This window comes from Electrophorus electricus, chromosome 8, assembly GCF_041902795.1.
Source record: "Electrophorus electricus isolate QZ-2024a chromosome 8, ASM4190279v1, whole genome shotgun sequence".
Classification (NCBI taxonomy): Eukaryota; Metazoa; Chordata; class Actinopteri; order Gymnotiformes; family Gymnotidae; genus Electrophorus; species Electrophorus electricus.
Genome location: NC_137504.1, coordinates 11,351,274 through 11,366,836, shown reverse-complemented (window position 1 = coordinate 11,366,836; position 15,563 = coordinate 11,351,274). Strand labels below are relative to the sequence as shown.

The 15,563-nt window shown below is 41.2% G+C and overlaps 1 protein-coding gene across 9 annotated transcripts in view; it reads left to right on the top strand.

Moving 5' to 3' along the window:
* Positions 1–15,563, top strand: part of LOC113571271 (actin-binding LIM protein 3-like) — a 58,238-nt gene that overhangs the window by 5,020 nt on the left and 37,655 nt on the right. For all 9 annotated transcript variants that reach the window (XR_014125149.1, XR_014125148.1, XM_081720182.1 and 6 more), the window contains exon 2: positions 12,550–12,696. Coding sequence is in view for 7 of the 9 variants with exons in the window: in XM_081720182.1 (XP_081576308.1) it covers positions 12,550–12,696 (147 nt within the window). In the remaining 2 variants the exon portion in view is untranslated. The remainder of the gene's footprint in view (positions 1–12,549; positions 12,697–15,563) is intronic.

Sequence of the window (15,563 nt, the reverse complement as noted above, 5' to 3'; positions counted from 1 at the left end):
TTCAAGAAAGGGCTGTATCAGCAACCCCAGCTCTACTGCCTGCCACTAGCACTCAGAGAGTGTTGCACACCCAGGCAGGCACATACATCAGACTGGCTTCATACAGCACGCTCTCCCCTCAGCTCCACAGCACCCGCGCTCAGCCAGATATACCCCCCCCCCCACACACACACACACACACACACACAGACACAAACTCACAAACACACACTCTCACACACACAGACACAAACTCTCACACACATACCCACACACACACTTTCTCTCTTATTCTCTCTCTCTGTCACGCACACACACATACATAGACTCACACATACATACACACACATGCACACACACACACACACACAAACACACATACTCATAAACACACACACTCACACACACACGCATACACCAACACCCACATACAACCACCAACACACCCACACTGACACACTCACACCCAAGACCTGTTAAAGGAAGCCACTTGGGTGAGAGAAATTTGTAACAGTTGGAGCAGTGGCTCCTTCTCTACACACTCTCATAGAGTCACTCACACTCATACACACATCCACTCATACACACATGCCCCCCCCCCCCCCACACACACACACATACAAACTGGGAAGACACTTGGGAGAGGGAAACATGGAACAGTGGCTCCTTAGCACCCACATCTTGTTGTAACCACTTGTTTGTCATAACCATTACAGTCTGACTCATTCAGAGAACAGACATGAAGCAACTTTAGGCTAAGATTTTGTCCGAAGCCTGGGGCTTTGGAACTTTGGTGTACCGGACCTCCTTGTGTGCACCTAAATTTAAGTATGTACCTGATAAGACAACTAATGTCCCGTATGAAACAAAAAAAAAAGAACATATGTGCTCCATTTAAACCCTTTTTAAATACCTGAGACAGGGTTAAGTGGGATCCCTTAAAAGGAATGTTAATGTACTAGGCTCATACTTCTCCTGGATTTGTCATTAAATTATCGTTGGGAGGGTTTAAGGGGATCACCAAAGCCCTGCAGCTTTTACAGCCATATGTAAATGTAACTGGCGTTGCGTGCATGGTGAAGACATCAGCTGTGCCACCACTTCATCTGCTCAGTGCATTTACCAGCCTCAGGAAATATCACCCTGTAGATACGCTTCATGAGCCTTCATTGTGCTTGCTGCTGTTTGCTTCTGCAGCCTGACTGTGTGCCTCAGTAATTACAGCTGGGCACATGGGCATGCGATGCTATAAGGGCAGTGTGAAAACACTTCTCCTCAGCAGGGACCGTGAACGCTCAGGTGTGCTGATTCCGTGCAGGCTTGCATTTTGGTCCCCTTGGTGTTTCTGGGAGAGATCCCAGTTAGGAGCAGTCCTTCAGGCTTTCGAGTGGTTGGAGTGCAAATTTAGCCTCCTTATAATAATACAAAATAGGACTTGTAGATTTAACAGAATGGTTGAGGGACACACTGGAGTAAACATGGGATTTTGCAAGCCTTGTGAAAGAACTACAAGCCCTGCTCAAATAAAAATGGAGAGTTTTCGGATGGATTTTTTTAGGTGGCATGGTCTGTGCAGATATCTTTGCTATCAGGAATTTAGCGTTTTTCTGAGATTATGTGAGAAATTGTTTGCCCACCCCTCTTCCAGCTGTCTCACAAGTGGTCTTTCTTTTTCAACTATCCACAGGAGACACAGTCAAAAAAAAAAAAGCATTGTCACTTTGCAGTGTTCAGATGCAGAGTGTCATCGAGCCTCAGTCAGCGCAAGCCTGCCTGCTTTATTGAGAGCAGTGTATTATTCATTGCTTGTGGGGGTATGAGAGAAGTTTTCTGGCAGAGTTTCAGGGACTTAAATCATAACTTGGGACAGCTGCTCAGCAAGCCTGTAACTTACCACATCCAAGTACTTTCTGGAGACTTTTGATTAACAGCCTGCTTTAGGAAAGGGAAAATTGTTTGGTCCTCTGAGACCCTGGTGTGAGGCAGTCTATCTCCGAAGAAATGAGGTGGAACAGTGTGCTGCTCCTCATAGGAACACGTGAGCTGGCCAAAGTTCTGAAGTTTGTGTGTCGTCAGCCTTGCCCGCCTGTCATTGGTCAGTCCCTATGATGTTGCCATGGTATTTTGTTGGAGTTGACAGCTTACCTAGCAACACCACTCAAGATGGGGGCAGTAGCCAAAGATTGAAGCGGGTGCAGGAGACGGGTGCCAGTTCCGGAGGGGGCACCCCGGAGCCTGGCGCCCGTTTCGCACCCAGATGGCAAAAGAGTGACAGAGACAGAGGCAGCACAGCCAAACCGGACTAAGAGCCACCTGTGATGAAAGTATGTGTGTGTGTGTGTGTGTGTGTGTGTGTGTGTGTGTGTGTGTGTGTGTGTGTGTGTGTGTGTGTGTGTGTGTGTGTGTGTGTGTGTGTGGAGAAGGGTGGAAGTCATTAGAGAGCAAGTGCAATAAAACAAAGGTGCAGCTTTTTTCTAAGAGTGAAAAATAGAAGCTCTGAAAGAAGGAGATCATTTTTCATGTCCACTACACAACTAAAACAAGTTTTCTCATTGCTTGACTTAGATAATTTCCAAAAAGATCTGAAGGTATGGGACTTCTAGTTGCAAATGTAGGGAAAAGACGTACGAGAGAGGGCTCCCAGTCGACATTTTAATCATTTCTCATTTCTTTCTCAGATCTTTGTCAAACAATGTTCCAGTTAGTTTCAACATAGTTTTACATGTAAAATGAGCAATTCTAAGACTGCCAAACAGGATAGCAGAGTTGTGTTGTCATGAGCGCTGCAGGGAAGTTAGTAGCATTTACAAACAGCCCTCCAACGACAAAAACTTAGTTCGAGAAGCAGAGATCCTCACTTATCTTGCATCTGATTCAAGAATATTATCAAACCATCACAGGCCTCACTAGACTAACTACAAGCATCAGCGAACTCCTTTGAATACCTTTGTCCGCTTATCAGTAGTGGAGTCCACCATCAGATTGCTCCAGACCCAAAACTGTGCCCTACTGTGCCCTACTGTGCCCTACGACGACCTCGAGAACTGATCGCAAAGAGCTAATCTCTGCATATTGAACATTCCTGAAGGCAGGGAAGACAATAACAACCCGCTTAAGTTTATGTCAGAGTTTTTGATGCAGATGATGGGCCCCAACATTTTTTTCTGCTCCGCCTGAATTAGAACGAGCCCATCGGACACCGACGATCAAGTTCAACTAGGGAAAATCCCCCCGCACATTCTTGGTCTGTTTTTCCAGGTTCCAGCAGAAAGAGGCCACGTTGTGCTGGGCCATGAACCACGAGCTGAAGTACCAAGGCGTTAGCAAAAGACTCGTAAAAAAAGAACGCCATATTTAACAGTATAAAACAAGCTTTGTACCAAATGGTTCCATCAGCTGTATGTAACCTGACTGTGATGTATGGGGGAGAGATACTCAGCTTCAATTCACCTGATGAAATTCAGAAATTTTATGATCAGATTCAACAAAGAGTAGAAATAAGAGTTTTTGATCTGGAAATGTGGTATGGTTACCCTTGTTGTTACAAATGCTTGGCTAATTCATATTATATATAAACACCTACCAATAACTTACCTGTTGCATACATATATTTGTTTTGATTATTGTTGCTGTGTTTCCATACGTATGTGTTTACCTTGAGAGTTATAAACTTTCAGTATATCTTTAGTCACTGGGAGCTTTCTCGGTTAGAAGTGTCTACACTACCAGGAGTATTTAAAGACAGAGTGTAGCCTGCACCGGGAGAGGAACAAGTACAGGCTTCGTTTTAGTTTTGCTTGTGTTTGGGAAATGGGACAGGGTTTTGGGAAGGAACATCCCTACACTTTCACAGCTTATGTTTTTTTTTCATTCTCCTTAGAGAGGTTTTCCATGAAACTGCACTTTTTCAAGACCATTTATTTCCTTTACTATTGTTTGCACCTTTATGTATGTTTTTTGGTAAACCTTAAGAAAAGGAATGAATACAAGTACGGCAGGAATACGATTCGTTAGTTGGAATGTAAAGGCATTAAACAGACCTGTAAAAGGGGCCAGGCTATTTTAATATTTCAAACGTGAAATGGCATTTCTTCAAGAAACTCATTTATTGGTAAAAGATCAAGTTAGATTCAGAAAATTGTGGGTGGGCCATGTGTTCCACTTGAATGTCAACTCCACAGCACATGGAATTGGTACATAACAAAATCAAGTTCAATGCAATTACCATTACATCAGACCCACGGGGACATTTTGTTACAGTATCTGGACTTCTTCTCCATAAACCCATAGATCTGGTTGATGTATACACCCCAAACTCTCCCCAATACTATATGTAAACTCACAACAATAAATTTTTGGTGGTGATCTGAAATGTGCAATTAGCGAAGTATTGGCCCGTTCCAATCCAATATCCATTATTGATAGAAACCTTTTGCCCTTTATCACAAAAGCTGAATATTCAACTAAAATTGAATAAAATCATACCCCTGTGTTACTAAATCATCTGTAACACAGATCCCTGTATTACTAGAACTTGACCCATATGTTTTGGTCATGCCCTGCTCTGGCATCTTACTGGTCTGTGGTCTTTAAAATTATATCAGAGGCACTTAATACTGATTTTCAGCATTAAGTGGCAGCCATATTGGATGTCACTGACAGTAAACATTCTAAAATTACAAAAAGATAAAAAGTCATTCCTTTTATGACACTGCTTGCGTGCAGAAGAATATTATTACACTAGAAGTCGACAAACCCTCAAAAAGTATCTTTGTGGTTGAGAGACCTGATGCAATTTACACAGTTGAAGAAGATAAACTACTCACTCAGTGTATTTAGGGACAAATTCATTTCCATCTGGCAGCCAGTTTGGATATATCTAGAAAAGCTTAAATCTATTCCTCATATTGCCTAGAAGAGTCCTGCTCCCAGTTTGGGACAAGACCTGCTTAGATCCACTTATACAAAAGCGTTTTCTTTCTCTTTTTATTTATTTTTTCCTTTTCATAGCTGTTTCAGTGTGCACATGCACCAATTTCTTTCATCCTTTTTATATTTGTCATTATCAGTTTATACCAATTTCATTGAGATAATGCAATGGCTGTTATAAGGAATAGCCTGGTATATACTTCTTTTATATATGTATATTGCATTTACAATGTTTCTATTTTGTAAATGGATGCATAGCTAAATATATGTATGTATATATATATGTATATACATATTAATGCATATATATACACTATATGAACAAAGGTTTTGGGACACAGCTCTTAATCATTGAATTCAGTTGCTTCATTCAGTCCCATTGCCAAAGGTGTATAAAATCAAGCACCTAGCCATGCAGTCTGCCTTTAAAAATATTTGTGAAAGAATTGGACATTCTAAAGAGCTCACTGAATTTAACCACTGCAACAAATCAGATCATGACATTTCTTCTCTCTTAGATATTCCACAATCAACTAACTGTAAAGTTCATCAGACCAGGACATTTTGGACAATAGCATGCTTTCAACTTTGTGGGAACAGTTGGGGAGGGTCATTTTCTGTTCCGTCATGACTGTGCCCCAGTGCACAAAGCAAGGTCCGTAAAGGCATAGTTGGGTGAGTTTGCTGTTGAAGAACTCGACTGGCAAAGACAAAGCCCTGACCTCAATCCCATCCAACACCTTTGGGATGAACTAGAACAGAGACTGTGATCCAGGCCCAACATCAATGTCTGATCTCACAAATGCTCTTCTGGATGACAAACATTCCCACAGACACACTCTAAAATCTAAAAAGCCCTTTCAGAATGGAAGCTGTTATACTTGCAAAGGGTAAATCAGCTCTATGTCATAAAATGTCATGTCATAAAAGCTCCTATAGGTGTAATGTATAGGTGTCCCAAAAGCTTTGCCCATATAGTGTTTGGCTATATATATATATATATATATATATATATATATATATATATATATATATATATATATATATATATATATATATATATATATATATATATATATGTGTGTGTGTGTGTGTGTGTGTGTCCACATTTGGACATGTATATATATATATATATATATATACTGCTAAAAAGAAGAAAAATAAGCTCATTGTCATAAATAATGATTTTCTAACATAGAGTATAAAGAGTCAGTAACTACATCACTTCTCTTTTGTCTTCTAAAAGGACACTTCAAGCTATTATCTAATGCTATTTTGACTAGGAATCTTAATTCACTTCTCACTCTGGATGTATTTTTTCAGAAGTAACACAAAATTCAAGTGAAACAGTAAAAGAGCAATAAATGTGACATTTCAGATAGACTGACCACTGTCACATCTTTCCTTTGGACTGTGCTACACCACACTGAGCTTTCCTACCCAGGCTCTTGATTGGATTCCAGTTGACCTTGAAATTGCATGACTGAGCCAATCACTGAGGTAGAAGATTTAGCTTGGCCCCATAATCTGATGCCTACCCTTGTTACTGAAGCAAGAAAATACCCATAATTCTTGGCAGACCATGTTTGACCCTCTGGAATCCCCTCCGATTAGGCCATTGGACAGAGATGACAAGGACAACAGGATCCTGAAAAGAAAGGGTGTGTGTGTGTGTGTGTGTTCCTGCACTTCATCATGGCTGTCTTGAAATCAAATAAGTTCTCTAACGCTAAATATATTTAGGCTGCAGTTTTACCCATAAAAACCTGACAAATGTACTATGTAAATGTATTTTTTTTAACCACGCTTAATTAAATTGTTGTACATTCCTTGTTTTAGAAAATTAGGATAGGTAACACTTCCTTTTTCAGTCCCTTAGGTTGTATGTATTAACTGTGTCAGTGTGTGACCTAAACTCTAAAGTAATGGGTGCATTCTTAGGTAAAAAGATTGTGTGTTAAGACTAAATAAGTCTATGTAAATTAAAAAGACACAACATTTTGGGATTTAAACAGAAAAGGACAAAGTAAAAAAAAAAAATTTATTTGATAAGTAAATTGGAAAACACTATATTCTATACAAGGTAATTCGAACTGAAAAGACCATGTTTAAAATTTTCTTTTCTAATCTTTCTATGGAATGGTTACCACAAAGTAAAATGTGTCTCTTGTAAAACAACCCCCAAACAAACAAACAAAGTGAATGTGAAGGTATATACACTGGTCTTTAGATGTATGTCAGATGTTTTATGAGATCCTGGTCATTGTTCTTCATTTGAGTTAAACAGTGACTTTAGTGGAAAATAGATCCCTTAAAACCACACCAGTCTGGTGTTTTATTAATGGAAGCTGGGATGCTTTTTCATCGTGACCATAATGCTTCTGCCACTACTCTATGATCAAGCACGGGCCCTCTCGTCAGGCAGTCATTTATGCTTGTCATACGCCCAGTCAATACATCAGGACTAATAAATGCCATCTCCCGCTGGGGTTTCTCACACTCCCGCCCTCCTCCACAAAATGCTCTCTGTCTGCTTGTAACGGCTTGAAAGTGTTGATTAGCGACAGCGTGTTCTGCGTCCTCCAAAGATGCAAAATGGCAGCTTCTCGGGTCAAGGCATGCTGTTCTAAGACTTCCCCATTCCCAGCAGTCTTTCTGTTTACATAGACTCTCAAATTACTGCTGTCCTCTCACAGTTGATGTTACTGCATTAGCTGCTTGGCTAAGTTACCACGCCTAATAACAACGCATATTACATTAACATGTCAATACAAGAACTGAGATGTGTGTTGAGAGAAACATAATAAACATTTTGATAAATGCTAAATGATATGATTATAATGTGCAAACAGAAAAAAGAGTTGAGAAAGAAGCAGCTTAATATTGGACATTTTTGAGTTTTAGAGGTTTGATGCAGGCAGCAGCGAATCCAGAAACATTTCAACGGAGCCCCACGTCCATGTGGTCTTGAAGCTTATGACAGGGATGCTAAGTTCAACAGCTAATTCTTGTATTGAGATGTTGTATAACATCATACAAATTCTCTTACACACCCATTTTTTCTGCTATTTGCACTGCGCCATATTGTACTGTTTCATATTGCATACCTTCACCCTGAGCTGGAAATTGTAAAAATTGTAAAAGTGTAAAACTGTAAAATTGTACATTGTATGTAATCATATTCATACATTCCCTTTTGATTCATTATTTATCTGGACATATTTATTCATTCATACACACACATTTATCTATTTTTTTCCCCCAGACAAATTCCACTTTATATCTCAGTCTTTATTTTCTTCCTTCCTTTATAAATAAATTTTAGGATCTATTCCAGTTTAAACTCACATTACCCTGATCTATATATTTTTATGTATCTCTCCTTGGCAACGGGCAGAGCAGTCACCAAAGGCATTTCACTGCCAGTTATGCTGTGTATGACTATATATGTGACAAATAAACTTTGATTTGATTTGATTTGACAATCATGTTGGTTGCGAGGGTGGCCATGTGTCCTCTTTTTCATGGACATGTCCTCTTTTTGGGACCTAAAAAATATGTTCTGCCTAGATTCTAAAGTGCCCAGAATGCCCAAGATTTGGCTTTCCTTTCACGCTGACATGTGCATTCTACAGTCTCCATACACTGCCTAGCCGTTTCTGCATTGCGTTTACCATTCTCTATAGGTTTCGCCTTGTCGCTCGCCACAGTTAGTTGATCATGTACACGCCCTACATGCAACCACTGGTCAGACTGCTTCTCAATGTGTGTGTGTGTGTGTGTGTGTATGTGTGTATGTGTGTGTGTATGTGTGTGTGTGTGTGTGTGTGTGTATGTGTGTGTGTGTGTATGTGTGTGTGTGTGTGTGTGTGTGTGTGTGTGTGTGTGTGTGTGTGTGTGTGTATGTGTGTGTGTGTGTGTGTGTGTGTGTGTGTGTGTGTGTGTGTGTGTGTGTGTGTGTATGTGTGTGTGTGTGTAGCTGTGCACAGACGTGTATGGCCAAAGAGGATACATGAAGTTTACCTTCAGTGTGAGTTTTGTATGGCACCTTAACAAGGCCTAAAAACACAGGACTGATAGAGAAGCTGTGAGGGCTGTTTTTGCTACGTCTGATCTGTCCATGTACAGCATGCATTTGACAAAATAATTTGATATAAATCAGTTTCCTTATGCTCTTACCCCACCACCTACACTCTAATTAATGGTACAGATTGAGCTTGAGGGACGAGCCTGGATACTACTGGAAAATGTCTAGTGAAGTAGTGAATTTTATGGTGGCTGATTTTAATTTATTTCATGATCATGAAAAGAAATATATATTTTTACTTTATACGTTTTTAAATGTTTTTTATTTTTAAGGAAGAGCCAAATAGATTATCTGCCTATATAGGCTCTGAAGGCAAATTTTATTGGTCTAATAAAGGTCTAATAAGAAAATTCTAATAAAAATAGTTAAAACTGGCTATGTATTCATGCCCCCCCACTAATTCTCTGTTTTGAAAACTAAAATATAGTCACCCTATTAGCTGCACGCTTACGGCTATTAAGCTTAGACACTGACAATGAGCTGTACGTTTGACTGCGTGCTGCTGTGTCTTGCTGAAATGCTCTCACTAGATGTTGGTCGTCTGTCTACTTCCTATGGCTTCAGGCAGTATTTCTCTGTCTTTGTTTTTGCGGAGACTGATGTGAGAGCTTGTGTGAATGTGTCACCCCTCCTTTATTAAGGGTGATTTAGCTTGGTTTCAGTAGAGAACCTGATCTCTATAATCCACCATAGCCCATATCTTTACTTCAAACACTTGTTTCTTGGCGATCTCTGTCCTCAGGCTTTTTGGCATGTTTGTTAAATATACGTCTCATAATCGCTAACGGTTTCTGTCTCTGCTTCTTGGAGGTCTCTTAACGCCCTTCGGCATACACAAATCCTATGATCCTATGAACTCACATATCCCATGGTCTTTCAGAATATCTTCCATTATGATAACATCATTTTCTTGTCCTGTTGGGGGAACGTCCATGAGTGATTACGGGTCTGCTGGCCCATGGTAAATATCTCAATGCATGTTTTATTCTTGTGGGGAGGCTTTCTGTTTCCTGAACTGTGTTCTATTGTCTGTTGGTTTTTGGCAGGCGATCGCAAAGCCTTTTTTGGATGCTACCCACTCTTGCTTGACCCTTTTACTCATTCGCAAGGTTGTGGGTGTGAATGCAGTAAAGTTATGCGCTGCGTTGCCTCTGCCACTTCTATTCATGCTTGGCTGGGTTCATGTCAGGACATCCACTTAAAAAACCATCTCCATTCTGCTGAAAAGCTTGTCAGTGATCAAGGAAATGGAAATCCCACTTGATTTTTTGAAAGTGGGGTTCACTCAAGAACCATTAGCTATGACAGGCAATTTGCCCCTATTATTTACAGACTTTCCAAATATATCTCGATCCCTGTGTGTGTGTGTGTGTGTGTGTGTGTGTGTGTGTGTGTGTGTGTGTGTGTGTGTGTATTTACATGCTTTCTTCAATAACCTTTACGCCAGGAATCTGTCCAGTGTTCTGTGCTGCAAAATTACATTGATGACTATACATATTGTATGTCTTTTTTTAGTAATCTCTCCTCTATCTGAAGAGGGTGACTTGGCAAGAGAGTGTTCCAACAGCATTTTGTTCACTCCATTCTTCAGATAATTTCGGCTCAGCATGTGGTCTCTGGGAAATGAACACAGAAGTATAAAGTATTTCTACTAAGCAGGTTGGTTTCTGGGTCAGATTTACATTCAGCAAGAAGTGACTGCAAATCAGCTTGAGCAGGAGGACATCTGAACCTGGATCAGTCTGAGATCTAGTCTCAGATTGCCTTTGGTCTCAGGAGATTTTACTCACTGAACATGGTCAGGTCAGTTTCTGCTGCTATTCTCCTAGCAGCTATGAACATGAAGGTTCTTTTAATGGAGATATGTTGTGCTGCTCCAACCCAGGCAGAGTGTTGGAGGAAGTGTGAAGTTGGGGGAAAGGCATTTGATCAATGAATGGAACGGAAGGCAGGTGACCATATATAGTTGGTTTAACATGTCACACTGTAGACCCTTGCAGCTCTGAATGTGATCTTGTTTAGGCAAAAAACATGTGGGAAAAGTGTGTTGAATCAATGCCTGCAGTGTTGAATAAATTCCTACGGTTTTAATCTTGTTGCTGGTACAGGCACTCTAGGTGATAATTCAACACTGTGGACCTCGTCTCTTTTCTATGTAATGATCTGCAACTGTTTAGAGTGTAAGATCAGAGAAGTTCTACTGAATAAAGTGAAAGTCTCTTCTCATCTTTGGTTTAATGTTAGTTTTAGAGGCCTGGTTAATCCTTTCACTTTTACTCTTATCATCCATAGCTCCCATAGCTTGTTTTTTAGTTGTAGTGTGTTTAATCAGAGGGTGTTATAGCACAATGGACTGGCATGTGCTGGTCTGGCAGCGTTGTTGTAGCAATAATAGAATGCCTGATACAACATTAGAATTAAAGCAACAAAGGGATGCCTGTCTTTTGTCTTCATCCTGCCAAAGCAGATGAAGTGAATACAAAAGATAAATCCAGAAGTGTCCATCTGTAAAGATGCATATAACTGAGAAAGAGACACTCCAATTCATCATGATCATTGGACATTACATTACTGGTCAGAGATTATTTGAAATTAAAATGATAATGTAGTAGACATTTTAACATTTCTAGCCAATAGAAAGTTGATCAACATACCAACATATTCTATTCTATTCTATTCTATTCTATTCTATTCTATTCTATTCTATTCTATGAGAGCTTAATTTATCAAAACGGTTTTGTTTATTGGGTTTTACTCCACTGTGCTTTTTTGGTCAGAATGCTGTTTTTTGTCAAAATAGTAACTTATTCTATTTTATTCTATAGGAGCACTTTTACTGATCAGAGTATTAGTATTGCATTATATTTAAGTAAATATCAGTCACCAGTGTGTCCCACCCAAAAAATCAGTTCTGCCATATTGACATTTTCAGCTCTTGGTGTTTGGTCCATAGTTTTGGTGCCCATCTGCCCAGTGTCAGGTCTACCCTGCAGCACCCGTAACTACTGGTGGCCACAGATGTTACAGGACTGCTTACCTGGCACAGCACTAACGTAGTCAGCAGGGTTCTACCAGGGCAGCAGGCTTCTGTTATCTCCTCATGGGAAGCATATCCTTCTTTTGGAGGGCAGATTCAGCCTTGCTATCTGTCAAATGTGTCAGGCTTTTCCTAAGCTGTGTGAGAGTGACAGCATCCCGCAACTGTTTTGTACTAGTGCGATGTTTGAATGCATGCATACACATGGCCCATCATACGGTGTAGACTACAACCTTGGAAAGTAGTTCTCCAGTGCTCAGTGAGGCCTATCATATAACAAGATCTAATGGACTCTCCTGAATAAACATCAGAACCTAATTCGTGACATCTGGTGTTATCTTACATGTAGCAACTACCCATAGGTTCCCTTGGTCTTCGATGACCTCTCATTTTTTATGTATTGGTCCTTACACTTTTCGAATTGCACTAAGCAGCCTCCAGGTTTGACTGGCAAAGGTGAGTGACGGTGGTAGTTGGTGGGGTAGATCATCAGATCTTTGCCTCTGCTCTTCCACAGGGCCCTACCAGCACCCAGGCTATGGGGGGGGAGATGGCAGCCATAGCCTAGCGTCCATCTCCTGCTTTCGCTGTGGCGAGGCGTGTAAAGGGGAGGTGGTGCGCGTGCAGAATGTCCATTTTCATGTCAGCTGCTTCACCTGCCACGGTAAGGCTCTGCACACTCTCCTTTACAACACCACTCATGCTTGAGGTTACACTGAAGGATCCCGTTACTTGAAAAGGCCAACATGGCTGTCAGTGAATGAAAACTGGGGGTCTGTTTCGCCTGTTCTCATTTGCTCTCTGCTTACTGGTCCCAACTAGCTCTCAACGTAGGGTTAATATTAGCATTAGAACTTTGTGGGTGAATTACTCCATTAATTCAGCAATGTATACTGCTTCCTCTTCTGGCATGGCATTCCCTAATAGATGGCCGGTGTTGACCGAGTTCTGACAAACAATGAAAATATGAGGACATTGTGATAGAACTAGGCTCAGTCCATCACCCAATACTGGCCAGTGGCCCTATAAGTGCTTAACCTCCAAATTAACTGGTCAGTTTATTCAGTACGTCCAACTGAATGGATTTGGTGATTGTAAATATTTAATGGCAGCATCTGGGACTCCGTATTAGGCTGGATCTTGGAGGAATTGGCTGATTGGCCATTTCTTTTGTCCAAACTGCCAAAGGCTCACGTGATTGTTGCACACTGTTGCTGTGGCAACCATATTAAGGGGTAGGTTGCCTACCATTGTGGTTACCATTGCCAGGTCCCAACCAATGGGAATGTTTTTCTCAGCCTTAGGGTATGGCAATAGGTGGACTCATCCTCTATCTTCCCATCTCATTTTTTCATTTGTTCATTGTTTTTTTTCTCAATCTCTCTGTTGCAGTGTTTATCCCCCAGTGTATCCTGTTGGTGGTCTTATTAGTGTAATTGTCAGTTATGTCCATTAGAAAAAACATGAGAGAAAGAGGGAGACTGGCCTGCTATTCTGATTGCTGGTCTTATGTTTTATGAACCAGATGTCTTCTCCTCACACACATCTCCCTCCCCCCAGGTCAGCTCTAAGGTATCTCTGTAGCTTTCAGAGTCTTCCACATACCTTTTGCCCCAAATAAATGAGGTTTATTTGTCTCTGTCATCCACAGTCTATCTCCAGGAGGTGGAGGTGGAATGAATCATGTGCACACACAAACACACACACACACACACACACACATGCTAATTCACTCAGGTCGTATGTGCTGGTCGCTCCAGAGGACATAGCCATTTGTAACTGTATCTGCACCACGCATCTTATCTGGGGGGTTTTTTTCAACTGGCATGACACGGGCCCCCCGACCTGCACTCACACCAGCTCACCAGCCTCTGCTCAGCCCCAGGTGTATGGGAGAGTTTTCAGGGGGCCAGTGCAGCGCTACTGTTTGCCAAGTTTCTGGCCTGCCATTCATGTCCAAGACATGTCCAGGTACCCAACCACAGCATTCCCACACTGCTGCAAATCTAAGATCCATCATCAGGCAGCTGCAAGATGCCAACAAGGAAGGGCTCAGTGCTGCTCCAAGTCATGTGTGAGATTGATTTCTGCTTCCATAAACAAAAAGTCCCCGATGAGTCACATGGCCTAGGACCTTTTGGTGTTCATTAGCATTAAACACAGAAAACAAGTAAATATGCACCAAGGCCAGGCGCACCAGAAGTCTGAGTGTACACTGAACACATTCCAGTGCCACGAAAACAGAAGGTGCATGAAAGCTCACTCATGCTCAGTATACTCAACCATTTATACTTATATCCATTAATATGCAGTATAGGGTTTATAGCAGGATTACTATTGTTATTTAAACATTTATGGAAAAAACATGATGACTCTGTGAAACTAATTATTCTTAGAGATTAAACTAATGTGTTATCGCAGTGCATCTCAAGAGTCAATTTGAAGAGTCTTCAGAGCACCCCACTCCCTAGACAACTCCATATAACACTGCTAAATCAGCTGTACTTTGGTGACACATGCTTGCTGAAAATGTCTGGTTGTGTAGTTCTTCAGGAGTCACGAGTCAGCTCCTGGAGAACACCCAGTCAGCAGCTTGCAGAGGTAGGGACAGTAGCGTGGGACGTCTCTCACTTACAGACACACACACACACAGACACACACACATTCTGCTCCAGAAATAAAGACCAGGTGCTGGAGTTAATAGCAGGGCAAGTGGCTGCTCTGGAGGCATGTGTTTTAATGAAGGGCAATGTGTGTGCACTATTTCCATGTGTGTGTGTGTGTCTGTGTGTGTGTCTGTGTGTGTGTGTGTGTGTGTGTGTGTGTGTGTGTGTGTGTGTGTGTGTGTGTGTGTGTGTGTGTGTGTGTGTGTGTGTGTGTGTGTGTGTGTGTGTGTGTGTGTGTGTGTGTATGTGTGTGTGTGTGTGTGTGTGTGTGTGTGTGTGTGTGTGTGTGTGTGTGTGTGTAAAAGAGTTCAAGGGAGACTTCTGAAACTCAGTATAGCAAACAACAGCCAATGACAACATACTCTCAGTTTTTTCATTAATGCGTTTTTTTTCAACCATCAGGTAACATTTTTCCATACATTTTTTTGTTCTAGCCACACAATTCCCTGTTTTCAGACTGCCTTTTGCAGATACATGCATGGTTAAAATGCTTAGTATTACAGATGCTTTTTCGAAATATTACAAATAAATTTCGGCTGATATTTTTATGGCTAATTTATTGTTTGTTTATGTTATACCTAAAATAGCATGGATAGTATAATAAGCAATAATCAGAATTCTACACCTCCATATACCTCTGAACATACTAAAAACGTGGTGTTTAAAGGGTTAATTCCTGGTCACTTCTCCCTGCATTACACCCTGAGTGTATCTAGTCGCTGCAGGTTGCTGTGCTGTCTACACCTTTTGAGGGTGCAGTCAGCGCCATTGGCTCTGCGTGTCCTTTCCTGCTCCCAGCCTCTCACCTCCCAACCTCCCAGCCTCTCAGCAGCCTCATTCACACACCAATCGTTTGAGGTGAACA